The sequence below is a fragment of the Babylonia areolata genome, chromosome 21 (genome assembly GCF_041734735.1).
Source record: "Babylonia areolata isolate BAREFJ2019XMU chromosome 21, ASM4173473v1, whole genome shotgun sequence".
NCBI classification, from domain to species: domain Eukaryota; kingdom Metazoa; phylum Mollusca; class Gastropoda; order Neogastropoda; family Buccinidae; genus Babylonia; species Babylonia areolata.
Genome location: NC_134896.1, coordinates 57,653,521 through 57,679,659, shown reverse-complemented (window position 1 = coordinate 57,679,659; position 26,139 = coordinate 57,653,521). Strand labels below are relative to the sequence as shown.

At 42.1% G+C, this 26,139-nt stretch overlaps 2 protein-coding genes and 1 long non-coding RNA gene across 3 annotated transcripts in view; all 3 read left to right on the top strand.

The window, feature by feature from the left end:
* Window positions 1-839: 839 nt before the first annotated feature.
* Window positions 840-3,463, top strand: LOC143296726 (uncharacterized). Its single transcript, XR_013057159.1, has 3 exons — window positions 840-904; window positions 2,548-2,619; window positions 3,451-3,463. It is a non-coding gene; the product is annotated as an uncharacterized LOC143296726 (long non-coding RNA).
* A 16-nt stretch (window positions 3,464-3,479) lies between these two features.
* Window positions 3,480-24,506, top strand: LOC143296684 (bile acid-CoA:amino acid N-acyltransferase-like). Its single transcript, XM_076608715.1, has 5 exons — window positions 3,480-3,759; window positions 4,766-5,035; window positions 8,498-8,667; window positions 16,880-17,040; window positions 24,407-24,506. The coding sequence occupies exons 1-5, from the start codon at window positions 3,480-3,482 to the stop codon at window positions 24,504-24,506; spliced, it is 981 nt and encodes a 326-aa protein (XP_076464830.1).
* Window positions 24,507-25,567: 1,061 nt separating this feature from the next.
* Window positions 25,568-26,139, top strand: part of LOC143296682 (receptor-type tyrosine-protein phosphatase alpha-like) — a 20,259-nt gene continuing 19,687 nt past the window's right edge. The window contains exon 1 of the mRNA XM_076608714.1: window positions 25,568-25,573. Coding sequence (XP_076464829.1) covers window positions 25,568-25,573 — 6 coding nt within the window. The remainder of the gene's footprint in view (window positions 25,574-26,139) is intronic.

The window sequence follows — 26,139 nt, the reverse complement described above, 5'->3', positions numbered from 1 at the left end:
GAATTCACGCCTCCTGTGACTCGGGCTCGGCACAGGAAGGCGTAGCTCTCTCCTTCCTCCGTCGTGACCTTCCCCAGCCAAAGTCAGGTCCCCATTCACACCTGGGTGGAGTGAGGACAATCAGGGTAAAGTGCCTCTCCCAAGGAAACCACACCATTCCGAAACGGGGCCTCGATGATGCCCAACGCCAAACCGATTCTGCAACACCGCGTTCATGAAGTCGAGTTGTTTCTCTTCTTCTTTTTTTTGTGATTTGTTTGTTGTTTTTTGTTCTTCTTTTTATTTTTTATTAGATGAGAGACGTGAGTAACACTGAGACGATAAACCGAGTTCACTTAGTGCACATAAATGAACCCACGGCAACAAAAAGGTTGTTCCTGGCAAAATTATGAAGAAAAACCCACTTCCATAGGAATTACAAATAAAACTGCACGAAAAAAAAAAAAAAAAAGGGGGGGGTGGCGCTGTAGTATAGCAGCCTAAATTGCACTCAGAGAAATCTGTGATAATAAAAAGAAATACAAATACAAGCCAGGCCTGCAGTGTCAGACATAACACCTGTGATCTGGATCTGTGATGACTCACAGGTGTGTGATAATAGACGCATGTCTATGGTCTGGGATAGACTGGAGTCAGCTGCTCGCCTATCGTGCGGCCTGAGTCACCACATCGTCCCATCATCCACGTCAGCAATGCGCGCCACCTCTGTCTGGTTCAAGCGGAAACAGGTGACACGACTGCGCGCGCAACCAGCGGGCAGAGTTTCACTCTCCCTTTTGACGTCACAGCTGTATTTAAGGAATCTGCAACACACGGCACCTTCCAGTGAGACAGTGGAACGAAAGGTGTGCACTGGGATTCAGGTGAGCTGACAGGAACTGAGCTGAAACTTTGCTGAATATGGGTAATTACTCACTCTCTCTCACTGTCTCTGTGTGTATGTCTTGTTCCTCTCTCTCTTTCTCTGGTCAGTAGTACATTTACCATAATAATAATAATAATGGTATTTATATAGCACTGAATCTTGTGCAGAGACAAATCAAAGCGCTTTCGCACCAGTCATTCACACGCATGCATAACTCTAAAACTGGAGAAACTGAAGACAAGGAAGAGGCAGGGAAGGGAGGCTATTTTGAGAAGAGGTGGGTTTTAAGGCCAGACTTGAAAGAGCTGAGTGTGGAGACTTGACGAAGCGAAAGAGGAAGTTCATTCCAGTTGCAAGGTCCAGAGACAGAGAAAGAACGGCGGCCAACAGTCGAGAGCTTGAATCTGGGTATGCGTAAACAGAGTGGATCTGAAGCTGATCGTAGTGAGCGAGATGGAGTGTAGAGGTGAAGGCAGCCACAGAGATAGGAAGGGGCTGATTTGTGAATACATTTATAACATAGTGCTGATCTTGTAATAATTTTTATATTCTGTGTGAGACAGGGAGCCAGTAGAGATGTTGCAAAGGAGGAGTGATGTGCTCAGATCTTTTCTTTCTGAGGGCGAGTTAGGCAGCAGAGTTTAGTATGCACTGAAGGGATTGAATGGATGAAGCAGGCAAACCAGACAATAGAGAGTTACAGTAGTCAAGGCGAGAGAGAATGAGAGAAATGACAAGTCTAGATGTTGCGTCAATGGACAGATATTTGCGGATGGAACTGATGCGCCGCAATTGACAGTAGCAGGATTGACATGTCTCTGACTGATAAATTTTTGCATGGACAGTGTGTTATGCTGGTGGGTACCCCACCACTTGACAGAACAACAGAAACGTGACAGTGCACCTACAAAATCCCGCCATTCCAAGAGTCATTCAAAACAAAAATGGTTGCATGCCTCTTTGCAAAATTAGACCATGTTGCAACTGTACCCCTCCAAGAAAGGACGACAGTAAACTGAGTGGTACGTCACTGTCTGCCTTCCAAAGGTGTTTAAAGCATGGTGGGTGTGACGTCCAAGAATTGGAACAAGAGGGCAATGACAATGCCCGAGCTCACATAGCTCCTGCAACTCTTGACTTCCAGAAAGAGAACGGTGTACAGCTGGTCACTCATCCCCCGTATTCCCCTGACTTAGCCCCTTGTGACTGGTTTTTAATCCCTGGTGTGAAGCAGCAGTTGACGGGGAAAATTTCAGTGTGCAGGAGATGTTCGAGCCTTATTCGAGGGTCTCATTATGAACATACCCCAGGTCATGTGGATTGTCGTTGACAACTTGGTTTGAGCGGATGATGAAGTGCATTAAAGCGCAAATTAAATTTGGCATCCATAGGGTATCAAAGCATTTTACTCAGTTTCAATTATTTTTACTTATTCTTTGTTATTGGGAAGCAAAGCGTTAAATTACCAAAAGCCTTTATTTCAATCAACTTGCTCTCTCATTGTCTCTGCTTCTGTCTGCCTGCCTGTCTGCCTGTCTGTCTCTTTGACTCTCATTTCAGTGAAACAGCACCATCATTGCTCACGTGTGCATGTTTGTATGTCTCTTTCCTTCAATAGATTTTGTGCGTTTTATTGATGCTTTTTCCCTGCAAGGAACCTCGAGTCTTTTTCTCTGTTGCAGGCCATCAGATTGGCAGCCACGTTCTGAAAGCCAAATTAACAGCTTTCCTTAGTGGTACCACTCGATTCTATGGTATGAATGGCTCTTGTTCTTTATTTGTGCATTGACTTTACCCATGAGGTTGATGTTACATGTATGCTACTGCTCCTGCTACTACAACTACTACTACTAATAATAATACTGAGAAGGATGATGATGATAATAATGATGATGGTAATGATAACAATAATCTGTGGTTTGTTGAGCGTGAAAACCCACCCTAGGAGCATGCTCAGTACACTTTAAAGTAAAGCAAAGGCAACAAAAGAAGGGGACATAACACATACAATGAAATTATAGACTGTTGTAAAGAAGGACAGTTTGTACAGAACGCATACAACAAAAAAGAGCTAATCTAGTTTTTAAAGAAAAGATTTAACATGACATCGTTTCATGCACGTGAGAATATGCCTCATCGCTGAAATCTTCATCTTTTAGAGCTTAGCACTATTAAGGGTAGCCAGGAAGAATGGCATCATGATATCATTGGAAGAATTGATGTCCAGATCTCCAGATCATCATAGGGTGATTTTTCGTCAGCTCCAGCTCCATGCGTTTATTCACAAAATATGCGCAGTAAGCATAAGTAAGATGCAAGACATATCTACGGGGAAAAAAACTGCTTGTGAAGCTTATGTCACACAAATGACGTCATCAGCCTTTGAGACGAGTCCAATAACTGACAGGACCTATGCAGAAATGAAACGAAATGTCCTTTGTTAATATCACTAGCATCAGATTGTTTACCTTATATATTGATTGTTTGTTTAGTTTGGTTTGGTATATTCTTTTGGCACAGATTCAACTTTATAAGATGTGATTATAATTTAACAATTCACTCACAGATTCTTTGATTCTTCACAGCATCGACGTGTTCAAGGAAGCAAAGTACCATGTTACAGCGGATTTCCGTGCAGCACCCCACCCATCACCTCCACGTGTCCTCCCAACCAGACCCCATACACGTCACACCCAAGGTCAGCCTCTTTGACCAGAAAGTTCACATCAAAGTTCAAGGCCTGCCAACGAAGGCCAAGGTCACGTTGTATGCCACGACACAGGCACAGTGGCGCAGACAACCTGTGACATTTACCTCGTGTGGTCACTACGTGTCCAGTGAGGAAGGTGACCTTGACTTGAGCAGAGATGCTTCAGTTGGAGGAACGTACACAGGTATTTCAGGGTACAAATGAAGCTAACACAACATGACGTATTTATGAAAAAAAAATTGTGTTTTCTAACTATTACACTCTTGAGAGCTTTACTAGGTATTAGTGTAATTCGGTAAACCAAAACTAAGTTACAAATCTTCCAAAAGTTTTCTTTTTAGTTTGCTCAGATAGGCCGCGGGAAAAGAAAACAAAACAGCACACAATTATTCTCCCTGGAATGTTGATGTAGGTAAGAGGTCTGAGCATTGATGGGTTCAATAAATTCTGATATAATAGCTTTCATTCGATAATCAAGTCGGTTCAAACACCTTAAGAACATAGCTGTTCACACACACACACAAACACACACACACACACACACACACACACACACACACACACACACACACACATACACACACACACAGATTCAGGTTCAGTTTCAGTAGCTCAAGGAGGCGTCACTGCATTTGGACAAATCCATATATTCTACACCACATCTGCCAAGCAGATGCCTGACCAGCAGCGTAACCCAACGCGCTTAGTCAGGCCTTGAGAAGAGAGAGAGAGAGAGAGAGAGAGAGAGAGAGAGAGATTACGGCAGCTTCACTAGCTGAGCCACTTTTATTTTACAGCCCATCCAAATTTACCTTTAGGTCTCAAGCCACCAACACTCCAGGTAGAATCGGTTGCTGCTCAGTAGTTGTTGTTTTTGCCCCAGCTGATAGTTGCAGCCTGTTGAAGAGGCCTTTTTCCTACTTCCTGTTCTGTCACAGGTAACACTGACGTGTTATTGTATTGTGGAACAGTTGGGGGCTTTCAGTCGCAAAAAGGTGACCTTTGCGAACTCTTGGTATATTATTTCGACATGGACTGCTATGCATCAGTCTACATGAGCTGCAACAGTGGATGTAGTTTTACATGAATCATTATATGTGGACACAGAATATCAAAGTCTGTTAAAACAACGAATTATATGCACCTTTCCCAGTCAGGTTTATCAACCTAACCTTCCACATGTGTGTCAGGTGTGGACCCTATGGGACCGTTCTGGAGTCTGAGTCCCTGCCCCTCTGGCCCACAGAATGTCCGTATGGTGGTGAAGAATGGGGAAGACCCTGTCCTCTACACGCTGTCCCTCTATCTGGGTCACTGGTCTCTGAAGGACCTGGTTGTCAATGAGACGACCCAGAAACCTCTGTACAGCACCACAGTGACCAGGTTGAAGAAGTCGGCAGACGTGAGACGGATACCTGTGAAGGAAGGGTGTGTGCGAGGAGTGATGTTCTTGCCTCCTGGTGAGTCCTGACACATGAAATATTAATTTGTAGAATACATCATATCCTGGTGTCATCCAGGTTCAATTGATAAAATGCTTCAGAAATTTTGAGCAGGATTGACAGAGACAAACCCACGAACTGATGGCTGTTTGTGTTATGAAGAACAACTGAGACGTAATGATTCATTATTATTCAGTGCCAGCATGTTTATTATTCTTTAAAGATCTTTTTCCTTCTTTGAAATATACTAAAGCAAGCAGCTACTTCACGTTAGTTACAAAATGGACCACTGACAAAGAAGATTCAAACATCAATTGTAGATTAGTTGATGTGTTGCTTTGGTAAATGCCAGTTGACTGAAAAGTTGTGGACTAGGTCACGTAGGAACACGTGAGATCACAGTCAGTTTTTATCTAATTTATGGAAGAACTGACCCATGAGATAGACAGATACACCTGGCACATCATGGTCCTCTGTGGAGTTAATGGAAGAACAAAGAAATACATACAGAAGAGTACGTTCTGTGCTTTCACAGAAAAGGGGACAAACAAGCACATAGAGCGCGTTTTTTTGGTCAAGAAAAACATAAAGAATGCAGTCCTGGGATGCTGCCCAGTTTCCAGGAAGAACATGACCATTCCCTTACGAGCCAAACCATTTCACGTTACAGCAATACAAATTTATACCCCCACATCGCATTAAGATTATGACCAGACTGAATAATTCTACAGCCAAAATTCAAACGGTCATTGAGAACGTTGACAAAGATGACATCGTCATCGTTGAAGATGGCTGGGATGCCGAGGCAGGAAAAGCCAAGGAAGGGAAAGATGCCCACAGAAGCTGGAAGAATTCCTGTGGATCCACTACTGCAATGATAATACAAATGATAGAGGACCGTGCCTGCTAGAATTCGTCAGTAATAATGTCTTGGTGCTTGCTAACACTCTTGGTGAGGGTGAAGCATACTGACGATAGACATGGCACTCCAGAAGTTCTGTATCAAAGCCAAGTAGACACTGTTCTTCTGAAGAACAGTAACAGGTCTGACATGGGTGGAGCGAAAACAAGACCATTCCGAGGAGCTGACCTTGGCAGTGATCACAACCTTGTTATGATTAACTTTAAAGTATATTTGAGGAACAACAATAGTGGGGAAAACAGATGACTCGAATTCAAACTTGAGAAACTGAAATATCCCGACATCACTGAATAATTCCAAGCAGTTATTGGAAGAATGCTTGCCCCACTACTGCTGCTTGAAGATTTTGAAGCCCTCACAAACATTCCAACCAAGTGAAGACACAAACAGCAACAGATGTCCTTGTGATAAGCTGATGGAAATCAAAGCCATGGATTACAAGCAGTATCTTGGAGATGTGCGAAACAAACATGAGTCAAAAATCACAAAATGAAATTGAAAACAGGAAAGAGAATCAGCACTGAGATAATCCTTGACAGCAAGGACACAAAGTTTTTATGGCTGTAAAAGGCTTGCCCAAACAGAAACAAAATAAAGTCAGCACCATTCAGGACAAATATGGCAACTGTCTCATGCAGGGAAAAGACATCACAAGAAAGGTAAACTGAGCACTGCCCGTGAATTCGACATCAAACAGCAATTTACATCCCAGTGTACTAGCTGTGCAAGATTCATCAGTAGAGGATGACTTTAAATTTTACTCTGTGAAGCTGTAGCATCAGTGAAGTTGTTGAAATGTGGCAAGGCTGCAGACATCGACAACACCCATACAGAGGCAGTACCTGACCTCCAGTTTGCCATCTGCAACAAATCTAGCACAGAAGTGGAAGGCCTGCACCATGAACCCAATCACTACTTGTTACCCTCCCCAAGAACTACCATCAGTTTTTTTCAGCCATACTAGCAAATTAGTGCTCAAAATTATTCTGAACAGATTACAGCTGTAAGCAGATACTGGTTAGAGGAAGGTGGTAGAATGGTTAAGACGCTTACTTGTAACTACAGTGTCCATGAGATCTGGGTTCGAATCCCAGTCTCGCCCTTTCTCCCAAGTTTGACTGGAAAATCAAACTCAGAACTGGTCATTCACATGGGACAATGAGGGAGTTCTGTCACGTCGTCATATAATTCAAGGAGGCATTGACAGTTTGGACAGGAGGCGCCATAGGCCACAATGAACACAATGTGCAAAAACTTATTATCTTCATCATACAGCTGTACCAAAATGCAGCCTGTACAGTACTGAAAAAAGGGTGCTGTTGGAGAACATTTCGGTTGGAGTCAGGGCTATATCCTGAATCTTTCACTTTCCAACATATTCCTGGAACGCATCATGACTGACGCACATGAAGATCATGTCGACACAGTCAGCACTGGAGGAAGAACCACCACGAACTCTCACTTCACAGATGACATCGATGGCCTTCTTCCTGATGCATGTGAGTCATGGACCATCATGGCTGATTTGGAAAGAATAATGCAATTTAAATGAGGTATTGTCTCAAGATACCAAGCACAAGATACTCTGATATTACCAATGACCAAAAGTGCCAAACCATTAAGCAACAAACTGCACAACATGAATATATGCTGCCAAAAACCCAACTTGCCACATACAGAAGATGCAATGGCCTTGCTAAACCAGTCCTCCAAGAAACTGTCAAGCAAGTTAAGCAAGGGAAATGGAGAGGAAGACAGAAGAAAGGATGGGCAGACACAATTACAGAATGGACGCCAAAGCCATTTGCAGATATTCCGGCTTTGACACTCAACTGACAAACCTGGAGGAATCTGGTGAACAGTTCCTCGTGGCGACCAACGATACTTCACAGAGTTAGGCTCGTTCACACTTGAGCTCGGCCAGTCGCTGAGAACCAGTTGCCGTCAGCCTCACACAGCAACACACACAGAGCTAGTTACTGTTAGCTAGAAATAATACGGCGCCATCCAAACGGAAAAAAAACGAATATTACTGGGATTCAAGCTACCAGTATAATTGAAGAGTCCGTCCTTGGAACAGCCTTCCGTCTCACCTGGTACCTGTCTACATGGGGCAATGATAATATATAGAGGATTGCTTTAAAGGCTGGAAACGTATGGAGACGGACGGCCGCCAGTCTGGACACTTACCGCTCGCATTCATGAAGGGAAAGCACAAAATTACGTGTACACGATTCTCGGCCAGCTGCTGTCAGCTGCTGGTTGGGCGTAGTGTGAACGTAGCCTTAAGGAAGAAGAAGAGGAAAGAAGGGGGTTACAGTAAGTGATATATCCTGCATGTTGAATCAAATCACACACCACCCAGCACCAGCAGCAATAGTTCAAAGGCTTCATAGTGACATGTACATCATATAACAACTGAACTGCAACATAATCAACCTGCGCCTGGATGCACATAAGAGGATCAAACTCAAGTCTGCAGACTGAAGAACATTCATCAGTAAATAAAAGTCCTCTTGACCTTTGAAGTCATCGCGAATGATTTGATGCTGCTGCAGGAGACGGCCCCCACCCCGGTGTGATTGACATCTTCGGCACCGGTGGAGGTCTGATGGATACCCGTGCTGGTCTGCTGGCATCACATGGCTTTGCTGTACTGGCGCTGCCTCACTTCAGGTTTGAGGATCTGCCCGCCACCATTGAGGGTGTCACACTCGACTACTTCCAGGTGAGAACGCAGTGTTTAATTATATATGCCGAGTATTTGCTAAGAATGAATGATGAAACATAGGATAGCTGTTTCTCTGCGTTGTGTCGGCTGAATATTCTACAAGGAATGAAAGTGTTGACAGCTTTAAAAGAATGTATATAAGGTAGATAGGCCTGACTGCGAACGATCCAGTCGAAGCGCCCAGCTCAACGTGTTTATTGTACTGATAACATGTCGTACGATTGTCAAATGTGGCTCCTCTGTTTTTGAATGTGTTCTCCAATTGTTTGCAACAGGAACATTTTGTCTACTTTATTTTCCCCGACGTTTCTTCAACGGTTGAAATAGCAGGGGCGCTTGACGGTAAATGCGAACAGGCAAGTCTAATTGCGAATGATGGTTTTGGGTACATGTAGACAATTAGAACAGAAGCAGGTCTTGAACTCATTAGACATAACGTTTTGGGAACATCGCACCACATTGTTGTATTTTTCGTTTTGATCACACATACACGCATATACACAAACGCACATTTAAACACTTACACTTATTCCCCGAACATATTATCAAAGAAAAAATACCAAATTAATCAGCTTGCTATACAAGATCAATAACCTCGACTTTCTTCCGTATAAAACTTGACGCGCTGAAGACAAAATATGGTAAAAATGTAATATGCATTTGTGGTGAGCAGATAAGATAAGATAAGAATAACTTTATTATCTCCAAGTGGAGAAATTTGGTCAGGTGCATTATCACAACATAGACAAGTAAACAACATGGGGACCATAACTGTAAAAGCCAACAACAGCCCCTACAAATATTACGAAGATACAAACGTAAAAAAAAATATCACATACATCGTTTCATACATATATCCACACACTGCAGGTAATAACTAGTATTCTTAATGTAAAAACAGAAAGAATTAAGAAACATTATTTGAATATAGTTATAAACATAGCCTACTATACTGCACATTGATTATAATAGATTAGATAAGAATAAAGATGAATTACAGAAAACCACAACCAGATAATCAGCACACACCCGCACCCCCCCCCCCCCCGCCCCCCACCCCACACACGCGGATAACTTGATTAAACAAGAGTTATAAACAAATGTTCTCAAATAAAAGCATTTCACATATTCGCTTTTAAAAACATTGCAATTAATTATTACATCGTAATTATTAAACAGAAATATATTTAGAATATGGACGTTAGCATTAGACATATTCCATTGAACATTCATCCTGCATATTGCACATTATTCTTCCTACATATTGCACATTCGTTATAACCAATTGTCACGGCTTGCATCATAGTTTGTTTCACTGTCAGCAGTTACGTATCTTCTTGCCCAAGTATTTCATAGAGAGTAACTATTCTGCAGATGATTTTGGGAGGTTATTTCTAACGAGATTCTGATAGTAAAACTTTCAAATGCATTATTTCATAGCCCTATTTCTACATTCCTTTAATGTACGTCATTATTGTGTTAATGGTTTTAGTTATTATCATCATTATTGAATTGTTACTGTTAAAGCTAATTTCATGTTAATTATGCATTTCTTAGTAGTTTTCTACCTTTTCTGTATTATCCTGACTTCTCATTCCCCTCTCCCCACACCTCTCTCCCCACCCCACCCCACTTTTTTGACTCACTTGTGTAAACAAAGTGAGTCTATGTTTTAACCCGGTGTTCGGTTGTCTGTGTGTGTGTGTGTGTGTGTGTGTGTGTGTGTGTGTGTGTGTGTGTGTGTGTGGTGTGTGTGGTAAACTTTAACATTGACATTTTCTCTGCAAATACTTTGTCAGTTGACACACACACACACAACACACACACACACACACACACACCACACACACACACACAACATATATATATATATATATATTCATATATATATATATAACATACATCATACACATACCCACATATACACATATATATATATACATACCTATACACGTATATACACACATAACACTTATGCATACATACCCACCCTCCCCACCCCCTAACACCCCAGCCCCACCTCCATCCCACACACGCATTCACGCATATATATATATATATATATATATATATATATATATATTATATATATATGTGTGTGTGTGTGCACACATATATATTGTCTGTCTACTAAAGTAGATTTTAAAACAGACTGTTGCCAGGGACAATTAACCCTTCTCTTGCTGTGTATACATATGTATGTGTACATAACTACATGCATGTATATGAATGTGTATTGTGTGTGCGTGCGTTTATGTAAGTTTGTGCCTGCCTATGTGTGCGTATGTGTTAGGGTAGCTGTTAGATACACATGTATGTTAAAATGTATGTATGCAGTGTGTGTGTGTGCGTGTGCGTGCGTGCGTGTGTGTGTGTGTGTGTTGTGTGTGTGTGTGTGTGTGTGTGTGTGTGTGTGTGTGTGTGTGTGTGTGTGTAGTCACATTTTGGTGTGTGTATGTAACATGGATGTAATGTTTTATGTCAACAGAGCATTTTTGTAAAGCACCTAGAGCAGATCTCTGGATAGTGTGCTATATAAGTATCCATTATTATTATTCTTGTACTTGCCCTGAGTGTGTGTGTTACGCATGGGACCTGGGTTAATGTCTCTTCCGAGAAAGAACGGCAGACCTGGGTTAATTGTCTCTTCCGAGAAAGAACGGCAGACCTGGGTTAATTGTCTCTTCCGAGAAAGAACGGCAGACCTGGGTTAATGTCTCTCTGAGAAAGAACGGCAGACCTGGTTTAATGTCTCTTCCGAGAAAGAACGGCAGACCTGGGTTAATGTCTCTTCCGAGAAAGAACGGCAGACCTGGGTAATGTCTCTTCTGAGAAAGAACGGCAGACCTGGGTTAATGTCTCTCCGAGAAAGAAGGCAGACCAGAGGGGGGAATGACATTGTTGCCTTGACATTCTCGTTTTTGCTTGTATGTTTCCTTGAACAGTGACTCAATATTTGGAACTTGTCATTTGTTTTGCTGTTTCAAGTTTGGTTGTCTTTTTTTTTGTTTTTGTTTTTTTTTGTTTTAATGATACATAATCATAATGCAAAACTACTTATCACATTAAACACATTCATTAAACATAAATTTTTTTCCCACTCCTCTGTGTGTGTGTGTGTGTGTGTATGTGTGTGTGTGTATGTGTGTGTGTGTGTGTGTGTGTGTGTGTGTGTGTGTGTGTGTGTGTGTGTGTGTGTGTGTGTGTGTGTGTGTTTATGATGAGCAAATTCAATTAGTCTGGAAATAATTTCTCTGTTGACATGATATTTGGCTGAAAACAAAAATGAGTTGTCTTCATACATTCCAATTATAATAACAATGTCCTTTCCTCTCTCTCTCTCTCTCTCTCTCTCTCACACACACAACACACACCACACACACACACACACATGCTGCGGACAGTGGGTGGGGGAGATTTGGTTGGTGACTGAGGAGATGAGAGGGAGGAGGTGAGGCAACGTGCGAGCTTCTTTTTTTTTCTTTTTTTTTTCTTTTTTTTTTTTAAATGTCCTTCAAAGACTGAACACAAGTGACGACTGGAGAACAAAGGGAAACAATAACGATGTTTTCATTTTATGGGGATCTAAAAGGATTCGAGGGAATTAACAAAGGTGGGAGAAAAATGTGTGGAATGGAGGAATACGACAACGATGATGTTTATTATATGGGATCTGAAAGGATGCAAGGGAATTAACAAAGGATAAAAATTGTGGGGAACAGAGGGAAACAGCAACGATGTTAATTATCTGATGATTTTAAAGGATGCAAATGAATTAATTAACAAAGAAAAAACATTGCGGGGAACAAAGGGAAATAAGAACAATTTTATCTGTGGAACTAAAAGGACGAAAGGGAATAAAAAAGCACAAAAAAACAAAACCCCAAAACAACTGCATGCACTGACCTCCATTAAAAACCACCATACACTGGTAAAATCGGTAGTAATGTTCTGCTTGCTCTTCTCTTGGACCCATTAAATTAAACCAACACTCCTAACATTAATCGATCAAGAGACCCACAAAATGTCATCATCATTATATTCATTTAGTACCCAAAAATACCATGATGACTTGGTAGATAAACAGATAAATAAATATATAAATATATACGTGAAATCAATAAACAACAACGCAGATTTATCCTGAGTAACAAGAAGAGTCATCGAGTTGCGACTAGTTTGGTCTGTCTGGAGAATAGAGATGTGCCGATTATAATGTTTTTTGAAAATGCCCTTTTTGACTCACTTGTGTAAACAAAGTGAGTCTATGTTTTAACCCGGTGTTCGGTTCTCTCTCTCTCTCTCTCTCTCTCTCTCTCTCTCTCTGTGTGTGTGTGTGTGTGTGTGTGTGTGTGTGTGTGTGTGTGTGTGTCCGTGGTAAACTTTAACATTGCCAATTTCTCTGCAAATACTTTGTCAGTTGACACCAAATTAGACATAAAAATAGGAAAAATTCAGTTCTTTCCAGTCATCTTGTTTAAACCAATATTGCACCTCTGGGATGGGTACCAAAAAATTGAAAAAAACAGAAGCCAAATTATCTGCAGACTGCATTTACTGTTATATTTATATATTTTTTAATTTTCTAAACTTGGCACTTTGATCTGATATTCTTACACAACAACAAGAGCAGTCATTATATCATTTTTTGTTCAAAACAGGAACTTCTTTGCTAAGCATGGAAGTTATATTTATTTTGCAAAACGTTTTGGTGCACATAGTAAACAGAGGGAAATTACTCTGTAATTAATACTAGAGGACTTAATTGCCTAAACTGATCTTTCTCCATCTTAAACATTACATTTTGAAATTATACTCAATACATAAAAAGCTTGTGTGTTTTACTCTCAGTGTACAGGGCTTTCACTATGTTCATTCGCCCCAAGTGGTCTTTTTCGGGAAAATACTAAAATCAATACGACGATGGGACTTTATAGATCTATTGGCTGAGCCCTGAAGGTTATGGGCAAAAAATCAGTTGCTACACATATTTATACACATTCAAAGCGCTGTGCTCATATTCTTCGCGAACGCGATCGACGCCATTTGTTTCAAGTTGTTGACCTGCCCGTTCAATCCTATATTCAATAGACAATACATCGATACATGTGATGGAAAGTTGGAGAAGGAGACCGTTAAATATTTATTCAGGAAAGATTTGTGAACGCCTCATCACTTACTGGATTATGCCCCACACTGCCATAAAAATATCCACAGAATCAGTCGGGAATTCACAGGTTAAAAGATTGTAAACCATGCGAGTTAATACCTTGAATTGATGAAACGAAAAAAATTCCAGTCTTTCGACTTTTCTCAAAATGAAAGTCCCTTTTCACTTCATACGACGTTTAGAAGTACTTGTACTTGCTCTACCTGTTATTAGTTTAACAAAATACACAATTTTCATATCAACTTTAAAACTATAAAACTAGAATGAACATAAAAGAGAAATTGAATCGACCGGTGTCAGTACTACATTCCCGGCGGGTGTAACTAAACTTGTACATCTATCTAGATCTAGAGAAAACGGCTAAATGTTACAGTGTGATTGCGGCGATAGCCACGTCTCCTTTACCGCGGCCTTAACTCTTTCCATACGAACGGCGAAAGAGACAACGTTAACAGCGTTTCACCCCAATTACCATCATCAAAATATTGCAAGCGGAAGGCTCTTATACTGAAGAGGTGAATGTTGACAAAGAATACCACAATTCTGACGACGGAAGCTAAAGGTTGGGTCATTCAGACACCCACTGGACATCCAAGGGGTCTGTGTTGAGGAGAAGAGAGGACTGGCCGTACTGAGTGAGTTAAAAAATTTTTTTTATTGCCCTTAAAGAGTTTTTGAATGCCCAAGATTACACCAGAATAATATGATTTAAACAGCGTTCTCACTGCGAATACCGCAATCGATTATCGCCCTATAAAAGTATGTTCAAATATTAAATTTTAGAATGTCAGTTAAGGAGCCACGATATGTATAATGGGTAAGCCGTTTCTTCTCACCCGAACATGCGGAGGTCGAATCCTGGCTTGACTTTTTTTTTCCTTCTTCTTTTTTTTCTCTTTTCTTTTTTTTTCTTTTTCTTTTTAACCCGAAGCTTTATAATAACAAATACAGAACACATTTTAAGGATTAGATTTTTTTTTAAAGTGTATCACCAGTGAGATCGAAGGCCTTGCTTCTCTTGTTTTGTTTTTTCTTTTCTTTTTTATCGTCTAATATCATTAATAGTGAAAAGACGCTAAACTAAAGAACGAACTCCACACACCCACACAAACACACCCTTTTTAGAGGGCTCAGTATCTGTGCAACACAGTTCGCAAATAGACCCATGTGAAAATACCCAATGGTCGTATTGCAAACGACACTGGAGGTTCGTTTTTGTCAAAACTGTCGTTCTGATCTGTTATGAACATGCTTTTTAGATCATCCCAGCACTGGTAATGCACAATTTATTCAACATCTGTAATGAAATCAGCAATTCTAAGTTGTGTGTTCAAGTCCTTCTACAAGCCTCCTTTGATTTCAGGATTTTGATAGCACGTTTATCAACTTCGTCGACAGGGGTTGCGAAGAGAAGAAAATGTGTGGAAATTGCTGATGTTTACCTGGTTCCTGGAGATGATTATTCATTAAGTTATCAGAACGAGGTGGAAGCAGACGTTAAATTGTGAAATGTGCGTGGTGAGAATGCTTCGAAGTGGGGCGGAACACAAACCGTTCGCAATTGCATGTTGTACGCAGTTAAACATACCTACCCTAATATGTACACGTATATATGCTCTGGATATTATATATATATATATAATATATATATATATATATATATATATATATATATATATATATATATATATATATATATTATGCGTGTGTGTGTGTGTGTGTGTGTGAAAACAGGAAGCAGTGTCATGGTTCACTTCGAACATGGCAGTGAAGGATTGTGGGACAGCTGTGGTAGGTTCTTCAAAGGGGGGCGAATTTGCAATGCTGACTGCTCTGCAATGTCCTCAGGTAGGATTACTGTGTGTGTGTGTGTGTGTGTGTGTGTGTGTGTGCATGTGCGTGGATGCGTGTGCGTGTATTTGCGTGTGTGTGTGTGTGTCTTTGTGTGTGTATAGTGTTTGTGCTTCTGGATAACTTTTCATACAGTATATTGATTTTTAATGTTTCAGCCTGCAGAAGTTGCATGTGCTGATTGTGTTTTTGTTTGTGAGAATATATATATATATATATATGTGTGTGTGTGTGTGTGTGTGTGTGTGTGTGTGTGTGTGTTTGTCCGTGTATGTGTGTGTGTGTGTGTGTGTGTGTGTGCACAGTGTGTGTGTTTGTGTCAGTGTGTGTGTGTGTGTGGGATGGGAGTGCATGTGTGCGTGTTTGTATGTGTGCGAGTGAGCGTGTGTGTGTGTGTATGTGTGTGTGTGGGGGGGGGGTCAAGTATGTGTGCTTGCATGAGTGTGGGTGGGCATCACCAGAATATGTTTCAACAGAACAGCCGTACTACTTTGCAGGTGGTGAAGGCAGCAGTGACCGTGAACACTCCGTGGGGTTTCACCCTGTATGATTTACATCGAAAGGACGGATCACTTATCTGCAAAGGAGCGAAGTGAGCTTTTGTCCTGTCTCTCCTCTGCTTTCCAGTGCACATGCACTACAAAAAGATGGACACATAATGAGTTCTTGTTCAGAGATCAGACTCCTGTAGACAGCTGTTGTCTTGATGACTCCTCTCACTTTGTGTGCTGCAAACACAACAACGTGATTTCAGGAACAAGGTTCCATTCATTCCTTCAGTTCTTCTGACCTGATAGTACAGTGTTAAAGACAGGGTGGATCGTCATGTGCGAATGTGCCCGAGTAAAGTAAATCAAACATAAATTTTGTGCCTTTTCCTTTCCTCGTCAGTTCGGCTTATTACACTCAGATGTTCGTTTGCAGGTTTGACCCGAGTAAAGCAAAGCAAAGAGAACAAGGATTCATTACCAAACACTGCTATCATGTCACCAGAGATGACCTCATCCTGTGAGTCTCTGTCTGTCCGTTCCTATCTGCTGAATGAGGAAAGGTTTACTGCAAGATGTCTGCAAGTGGACACAGACACACACACACACACACACACACACACACACACACACACACACACACACACACACACACAAGATTGGGGGATGGGGGTGACGAGCACGTGTGTGTGTATGTCAGGTATGGGAGAGTTCAGCCCACGTCCTGATGCTGGTGAGTGACGATGATCAGGTGGTGAACGTGGAACTGGCCGACGTCTGTCACAGCATGTACCCTGAGGATAAGAGACATCTGGTGGAGGTGGTTCACTATCCAGGGGCAGGTCACCTGCTGGAACCACCGTACACCCCTTACTGCAGTTTCTGTTTTAACCCAAGTTTTAGTAAGTGAATGACCAGTTTACTTGCATGTGAAACTGGAAGAAAACAGTGTCTGTTATTTCTCTGTATTAGTAAGAGCAGCAGTGAACGTGTAAGTTTGGTGCATAATTGTTATCTATTTTTGCTTTACTTAGATTTTCATTCCTATCAGGGGTTACAATTCGCTAGTTTTGTTTTATGTGGCTGTACTGTTGGTGACCAAAAGGCAGCGTGCTGTCTTCAAGGCATGTTCATTTTTGTTTACACATTTCGTCTGCTGCAGTTCTTGTGTGTACATGTCATATGAAGTTGTATGAACAGACTTGGATTCTCAACTAATATTTCTGTACTGTATCTGCAAACTGATGTGAAACACTACACAGCAGCGGCTTGAAGATGTGTATTGTCATTACGATTAAAAGGCCATTGTGATGATGGAGTCTCCCGTCGGTCCGACGGATGAGTAGGCAGGCAGGCTTATCTGTCGGTGTGTGTCCTCATATGGGAGAAGAGGCCGATTCTGGATGCGCAGCACTTCCCACAGGTGTTGCAAGGGAAAACGTCTCCAGAAGTTGAGCCCTGCTTCATTCGCTCACGCTTCTCCTTAATGGCCAGCGTTCTCTTGTTTTCAAACGTCTTTATGCCACTAGAGCACAGCATCCTCCAGCGACAGCGGTCAAGGGCATCAGTTTCCCAGGAAGCGATGTCTATGTCACAGGCTTTGAGGTTTGTCTTCAAGGTGTCCTTGAAGCGCTTGCAGGGTCTTCCAAGTTCACGGTGGCCTTCCTTCAGCTGGCCATACAAAAGCATCTTCGGGATCCTGCTGTCTGTCATGCGGACAACGTGTCCTGTCCAGCGTAGCTGGCACTGGATCAGCAGGCTTTCGATGCTGGGCAGGCCGCTCCTCTCTAGGACCTGGAGGTTGGAGACCCTGTCTTGCCACTTTATGCCGAGGATCTTTCGTAGGCATCTCTGGTGAAACTGCTCAAGTTGTTGAATGTGACGGCGATACGTCGTCCATGTTTCACAGCAGTACAACAAGGTGGTCAGCACAACAGCTCTGTAGGTTTTCATCTTGGTGCTGAGCCTGATGCCTTTGTTGTTCCACAGCCTGTTGTTGAGTCTGCCAAAGGCGGAGCTGGCCTTGGCGATGCAGCAGCGTCACTTCTGCATCAAGGGCTCCGTTGCTGCATAGGGTGCTGCCCAGGTAGCAAAACTTGTCGACTGACTTGATCTCTGTGTCATCGATCTTGATTGCAGGTGGGGGGAGCACTGGCGTTCTGTGAGCTAGCCTGGTTGGTACATGACTCGGTCTTGCTGAGGCTGATGGTGAGTCCCAAAGCGCCTGCAGGAGGTTGAGAAACCTGTCCATAATGAACTGCATGTCCTCATGGGTGTGTGCAGCAAGCGCTGCAGTCATCAGCGAAGAGGAACTCTCTCATCAGTGCCTCAAATACCCTGAGACCTGGCTTGAAGTCGCCGCAAGTTGAAAAGTTGCCATCTGTGCTGAACTGAATGTAAGATCGCTCCCGGTCACAGTCTTGGAAGGCGTCAATCATCATGGCAGAGAAGAGAATGGAGACAGCGTAGAGTGCCAGACTGCAGCCCTGCTTCACTCCATTTACACAGGGGACTGGCTCCGACATGACAGTATTTTCCTGTACTCTCGCCTGCATGCCATCGTGGAAAAACGCAGATGGCTGGATTAGGCTTTCTGGGCAGCCAATCTTTAGGAGGATCTTCCACAGACCATGGCGGTTCACGTGTCAAAGGCCTTAGTCAGGTCTACAAAGACCATGTGGAGCTCTTTGTTCTGCTCACGGCACTTCTCTTGCATCTGGCAAACAGCAAACACCATGTCACATGTTCCCCTGCATGCGCGGAAGCTGCACTGTGCTTCAAGGATGACTGGGTTGAAGACATGGTAACCAGTCTTCAGTATGATGCGGGCGAAGATCTTGCCGGCGATGCAGAGGAGAGAGATTCCATGGTGGTTATCGCAGGATGTTTTGTCTCCCTTCCGTTTGTAGATGTGGACAATTGCAGCATCCTTGAAATCCTGGGGGACCTCCCTCTCTTCCAGATAGACTGGAACAGGGCGGTCAGCTTGTCTGTCAGCACCTCGCCTCCATAACTGTAGAATGTCAGCCTGGACCTCCATCCGCTCCTGGTGCTTTTTCCTGACTTTGTCAGCATCAGGGCCCTTCCGGTTCTCGACCTTGGTGGAGGGCGGGCAGCTAGCGAGTCATTGCTGGTAGCTGTGGAGGGCTGCAAATTGACCTTGTCAGATAAGATAAGATAAGATAAGAATAACTTTATTATCTCCAACTGGAGAAATTTGGTCAGGTGCATTATCACAACATAGACAAGTAAACAACATGGGGACCATAACTGTAAAAGCCAACAACAGCCCCAACAAATATTACGAAGATACAAATGTAAAAAATATCACAACATCGTTTCATACATACATCCACACACTGCAGGTAATAACTAGTATTCTTAATGTAAAAACAGAAAGAATTAAGAAACATTATTTGAATATAATTATAAACATAGCCTACTATACTGCACATTGATTATAATAGACAGATAAGATAAGAATAAAGATGAATTGCGGAAAACCACAACCAGATAATCAGCACACACCGCACCACCCACCCACGCCCCCCACCCACACACGCGGATACCATGATTAAACAAGAGTAATAAAACATATGTTCTCAAATAAAGCATTTTACACATATCTCTTTTAAAATCATTGCAATTAATTATTACATCGTAATTATTAAACAGAAATATATTTAGAATTGGACGTTAGCATTAGATATATTCCATTGTACATTCATCCTGCATATTGCACATTATTCTTCCTACATATTGTACATTCATTTATAACCAATTGTCACGTTTTAAGCTCAGTAAACACACACACACACACACACACACACACACCTCACACACGCGCACACACACACACACACCACACACACACGCACACGCACACACACACACTCTTCTCTCTCTCTCTCTCTCACACACACACACACACACACTCACACACACACACACACACCACACACACACTCATACACACACACACACGCACACGCACACACACACACTCTCTCTTCTCTCTCTCACACACACACACACACACACACACACCACACACACACACACACAGTTCTCAAGAATTAAAAGGTGATTTGAACGTGGAATTAAAAGTCTTCAGAACTCTGGATTTCAACTTAAAAGATCTGTAGCGTCGTCCTGATGGCAACAGCTCATAATGCTTTGCTAAAATTGGGTGTCGTCAGTTGCTATCTGCCTGCTTTTTTTTAACCACTGACTTCATACAGCTCTTGCATACTAGCTGGTTTCACTCCACCATTTTACTGCATACACTCATGACATCGTTCAAAACACGCTTACTCCTCACTCCCAAACTTCCATACCAGCACATAAATTGAAACTGTGAGCACGGACTCGATACAACATCGATAATAACTTTGAAGAATATTTGAATTATACCAACATTTCTAAGTTTCTGTAAACAAACAAAATTCTAGATGACATTTCTTATGAATGGAATCAACATTTCTGTCAAAATCAGCTTACAGACGAGTCCCTGTTGAGGATGGTGCTTTGAAGTGCTCTGCCCAGTGGGCAAGGGATGTCTTTCTTGTCTGTCAGGAGGGTGGTCTGGTCCCGAGGGCCACGGACAGGGTGTCCTGTGACTCTCGGCCCATACACAGCTCGGAGACCATCATGGAAGGTCTTCATGTCGTGATCATCAGCAGCGGACTGAAGCTCTTCGGACTTTCTCTCCCACCAGGTGTTCTTCATCTCACGCAGTCTCTTCTGTACGAGTTGCTTGGTTTGCAAGAAATGGTTCTCCTTCCTCTGGCAGTCTTTATCGGAAATGTGATCCTGATGTCGTATATACAGTGTGTTCATGAGCTTGGAAATTCCAGAGTCGTTCTCGTCAAACCAGTCTTTGTGGCTCCTCTGTACAAAGCCAAGTGTATCAGCTGCTGCTGTGTACACAGCATCTCTATAGCTGCTCCATACCTCTTCTACATCAGTCGATGCAGGAATTTCTTGGAGAGCTACTTGGATTTGCTGTTGCAGCACGTCTTTGGTGATAGGGAGGCGGTGGATGTTCAGCTTCCTAGGGGGTTTCTGTCTGGCTGGTTGGAGCTTGCGTGCAAGTCTGATGTTCATCGTGCTGCGTACCAGGCGATGGTCTAACCAACAGACTGCTCCTCTCATTACAGCGTGTAATGGAAACATCACCTCTGTCCCTCTGCCGGAGAATCCACATAGTCCAGCATGTGCCATTGCTTGGAGCGGGGGTGCATCCATGTGTTCTTGTACTTGTGCGCTTGCTGGAGAGGGTGGTGGTGATGGTCAGTCCATGCTGCGCACAGAGCGAGAGAAAAAAGCAGTCCATTGGAGCTGAACTTGCAAGTGCCGTGCTGTCCTAGGGACTTTTGGCCACGAGGAGTCCACGCCAACGCGGGCATTGAAATCCCCAAGGATGATCAGCCTGTCCTTTCTGTCTACCTGCTGAAATGGTGCGGCTGAGCTCCACAGTGTCAGGCCATTGTACATTTTTGTTAAACATCTATTTTCCTTTGCTGCACTCGATCCTCTTTCAGGAACTGGTAGAATGTTTCTGGGATTCAGCATGGGAATGGCTTTAAACTGAATTTAAATGGCAATAGACCTGACAAGTAGAAAGTGATCAGATGATAAATTCCCAGTTCCGTCTGCTAATCTTTCCGAACGACAGGGTCTCACTACAATCATTCCATTCCTGCCGTCTGACTCCCCACGTACTGATCATCTTTCTCATATTAGCCTATTTTCTCCATACTACGTACTATGCACTGGCTCTCCATTGAAGCGAGAATTAAATACAAGTTGCGTGTCTTTGCTATCCTGCACCTAATTATCTTTCTGACCTTATCGGTGCTCACGCCCTCAAGAACGTGCGCTTTCTCCAAACAAATACCGTCTGAAACTTCCTCGTGTCAGTACAAGACCTGTGGTGAACGTTCTGTCCTCTTTGCTGCTCCTCATATCTGGAACAACCTTCCTCATCATATCTCTGTGTCGCAGCTACGCTAAATGCTGGACTCCAAAACCAAATGAAAACACACACAATAATTCCCATCCTACTAACTCTCCCGACACTGAACAAAATAAACATAAGTTTTACAACACACACGTTCTTTTATTATCGTTTGGGATGCTTTGAGGAAAGGACCACAATTCAAGCAGTCACACACACCACAGACGCCTCATATTGCCCCCTGCTGTCCCGCGCACACCAACCACTGCACACATAGTTATTTGTGTCCAACACAATGGCTTGGAAACCAAGTCCAGTCAAATAGATCTGTCTGCACAGCTGGCGTCGACACACACAGAAACACACATAAAGTCCAGAATCCAGTGCACTCAAGCACATGTACCAGCACAGATGTTAACACACCAGTGACTATAGTGCAAACAAGCTGGACACTGCTGAAGTCACCACTGGTGTGGATATGTGGCACGGAACTGTGGCCAGGCCAACCAGTACACTCAGGGGTCTCACTGGTCATTTCACCCTTCTTTCTCACAGTGTCACAGTTCAAAAGCAGTTCAAATTTATTCCAAAAATTACCAGTGTCCAAGCTGATACAAACATTACTTCTCTTTCACACTGGCAAAAATCGAAACCTTCAACAAATGTCACAAATTCAACGTCGAATCCTTCAGTAGGGAGAATATTTAACAAATTACTTCCCTTACGTAACTTCGCGGCAAATCCAATTTAAAAATGGGAGACCACTTCCACCGTAAGTTGTTCTCAATTTGCTCACACGCAGTAAAGATACATGAAATTCAATTCAATATGAAACAAATGTTGTTTCTCTCAAAGTCCTAAACTGAAGAATTCTAACATACATCTGTCAGTGCCAAACACCAAGTCTCCATCTGCACGCTTTAACTTGCATTTATTTACAACACTAGTTTGTGTCCGGAGCGATACATCTCTAGATGTGATTGTTTGCACATGCATGTGGGTATGTTTTTTTGGTTTTTTATATAATTATTTCGTGATACTTCTAGAGTGACAATCAGTCTACTCCTTTCCTCATCACAATACCTCTTATACACTCGATTTCACATTTCAAACCCTACATTACACTCTTTACTACAGTATAGTCACAGCATAATTATTCCTTACATATAACATAATGTACATTGTGACAGTGAACACTTCCAAGCACACCCATTCTTTTTCCTTTTGCACTATGTGCACCGTGACTAGATATCAACCCAGCATCCATATTACGTGCCACGCTATTATGTCGCACCCGTGTGTATAGTTGTGAAACCAAACAATTCTCCACCCTTTACCCACCAGACGCCATTACCGAGATTCGAACCTGGGTCCCTCAGATTGAGAGGCCAGCGCTTTAACCACTCGGCTATTGTGCCCGTCAATACTGTGATCAAAGTGAACTATGAATGCATGATCTGCACGGGACATTGTTTTTTTTTTTCGGTGATCCTGATATCTGCTTCCCTTGACCCAGTTTTCCTCCTTCACCACGCTTAAACACACGAACAACACGCCACTTCTGCAGTGCATCGACAATGTTCCACCGCCATCCTGCTAAACGTAACCCAACATCAAGCACACAACACTGTCAAACATACTTTTTTTTCATTTAACAAAACGCTTCCTATACAAGTTCATACAATAAACCACTCTACTCTAAGAATGGATATAGTTCTCGACTTTCTAATTCAACCGTTTTCTGCGCGCCAATCATGGGGATAAGTTTAGATCCAAAAAGCGAGTGGAGTGGCGGTGATGTGCATCCGGTTGTGACACTGTGCTGTGCCTGTTCCATCTCTGCCTTTCACTCTTCACTGAACTCATCATATCAAAACCTTTCTAGAGCACTCTGTTTCCTTCTTCTCCTATAACTGTCACCTCACTTTGTATGCATGACAAATGAGAGAAGGAGAATGTGTGTGTGTGTGTGTGTGTGTGTGTTTGGGGGGTGGGGGTCACCTTGAAGAAAGAGTGGTCCTGAATGATTAATGTAATTTGCATCTTTTTCTTTCACGTCAAATGCCCTGAGCTCTTGAAGAGAAAGGACGCTGTGTAAATGTACATACTGCTTCTTCTAATTGTTCTTCTTCTTATTGTTGTTGTAGTTTTTTATCATTATTAATCATCATCATATTCCACGCATGAGCGTTTCTTTGATGTACCAGAATATCGTCATATCTAGAACCAGAAGATTTTTTTAAAAGTTTTTGTTTTCTGTGTTCACAGAAGTAGAAATGTCGTGGGAGGTAACCCGGCTGATCACGCGGCTGCACAAGAAGATTCCTGGAAGCGGATGCTGGCATTTCTGAAAACCCATCTGTCTTGAAACAAATGCATTTGAACATCGATGACTTTAATGAAAGTGTGCAAAACAAGTCGCAGCACCGGCAGTCTAGTTCTCGAAATCACGTGTAATAATTAAAAACAAACAAACAAAAAACAAACAACAACAAAAAACAACAACAACAACAAAAACCAGAAAAGAAAAACAGAGATAGAAATATGCAAATCTATCATGGAATAGTGTCAGTTAGTTTCTGTGGGAAATGGACTGGAATACTGTTTGCTTAGTAGTGCGTGTTTTTTCATAATTGATTTTCAGAATTATCATTTTTTTCCATTTCACAATACAATGGAAAAAACATTGAAAGAAAAAAAAAAGAAAACAAAAAAACTAAGAATGAACATTTAGATTTATTTGATTATCCAACATAAACATAAAAGATTGGCATGTATAAAACACCCTCGACATTTTTATTAAAGAAATGTTTGTAATTACTGTCTTATAAGACAGCCAGTTTGCTTTAAAGTCCTGTATATTGCATTCTATGTTTGCATTGTGTTCTTCTATTGTATAACACCAGGAAACGTGTATTTCAAAAGCTGCTACATTGGTCTGCATTAATTTTGTCAAATTCACATTACAGATGTATATTTTTCAAGAAGTATCAGCAGGTCAAAAAGTGTGTCCGTGCTTACCTTTTGAGCAATGCCAAACAATACCATGCTTTCAGTTATGAAATGTTGGTACTTGTTACATATTTTACCCTCAGTAATTCAAACCAAAGTTTTTGAATGTTTGCATCTCCAGAATATGTGCTCAATGTTGTCCTTTTCATTCCTACAAAAATAGCAATAATTATTATCTACAGCCCCATCTCTTCCAGGACACTATTCGTTCCAAGGATTCTATGTAACATATGTGGCTGGGGGCTTTTCAGCTGGGTGTCTGAAGTTTGTTTATTTTGTTACATTTTTGATATCATGTAATGTTCCATATTTTCGTTAGAATGATTGTCTTGCAATCGCAGATTCCAGCCAAAAACACTGCTTTTCTAGTGCGTGCAGTTTGTTGTTGCTTCAGTCTGCTGCTAAAGAATCTTGAGAATGGGGGTAGGTCAGCTGCAGCAGATTATTTCTCGTTCTTTTTTCCCCTCAAACCCCAGAAATGTTTCAGTTATGAACTGCACTGATGAAATCTGTTTAGTTTTGCACTGTGCATGCTGCTCTCACAAAAAAGGAAATAAATACAATGAGGAGAACGAAATTTGACTTCGGAGTCAAATTTTAGATAAACGGATGCTATCTCTCCTCTCTCTCTCTCTCTTCTCTCTCTTTGTCTCTCTGTGTTTCCACACACTCTATCTCTCTTTCCCTCTCTGCATTCCACACACTCTATCTCTCTTTCCCTCTCTCTTTCTGTGTCTGTCTCTCTAATTGTCCTCTCTCCTCCCCTCTCCTTCTTTGTGTCAGTATCCTTGTTTCTCCTCCTGCCAAAGTTAGTCTAGGACTTAAACGTTCACAGATTAGGTGACACTGATAGAAAAAACAAAACGCGTTACTGGAGAGAGAGGGAGAACGCAAAACAATACACCAAACGTGTGCACACGTTCCACAAACATACATCATGCACACACACCACACACACACACCACCACCACCACCACCACCACCACCAC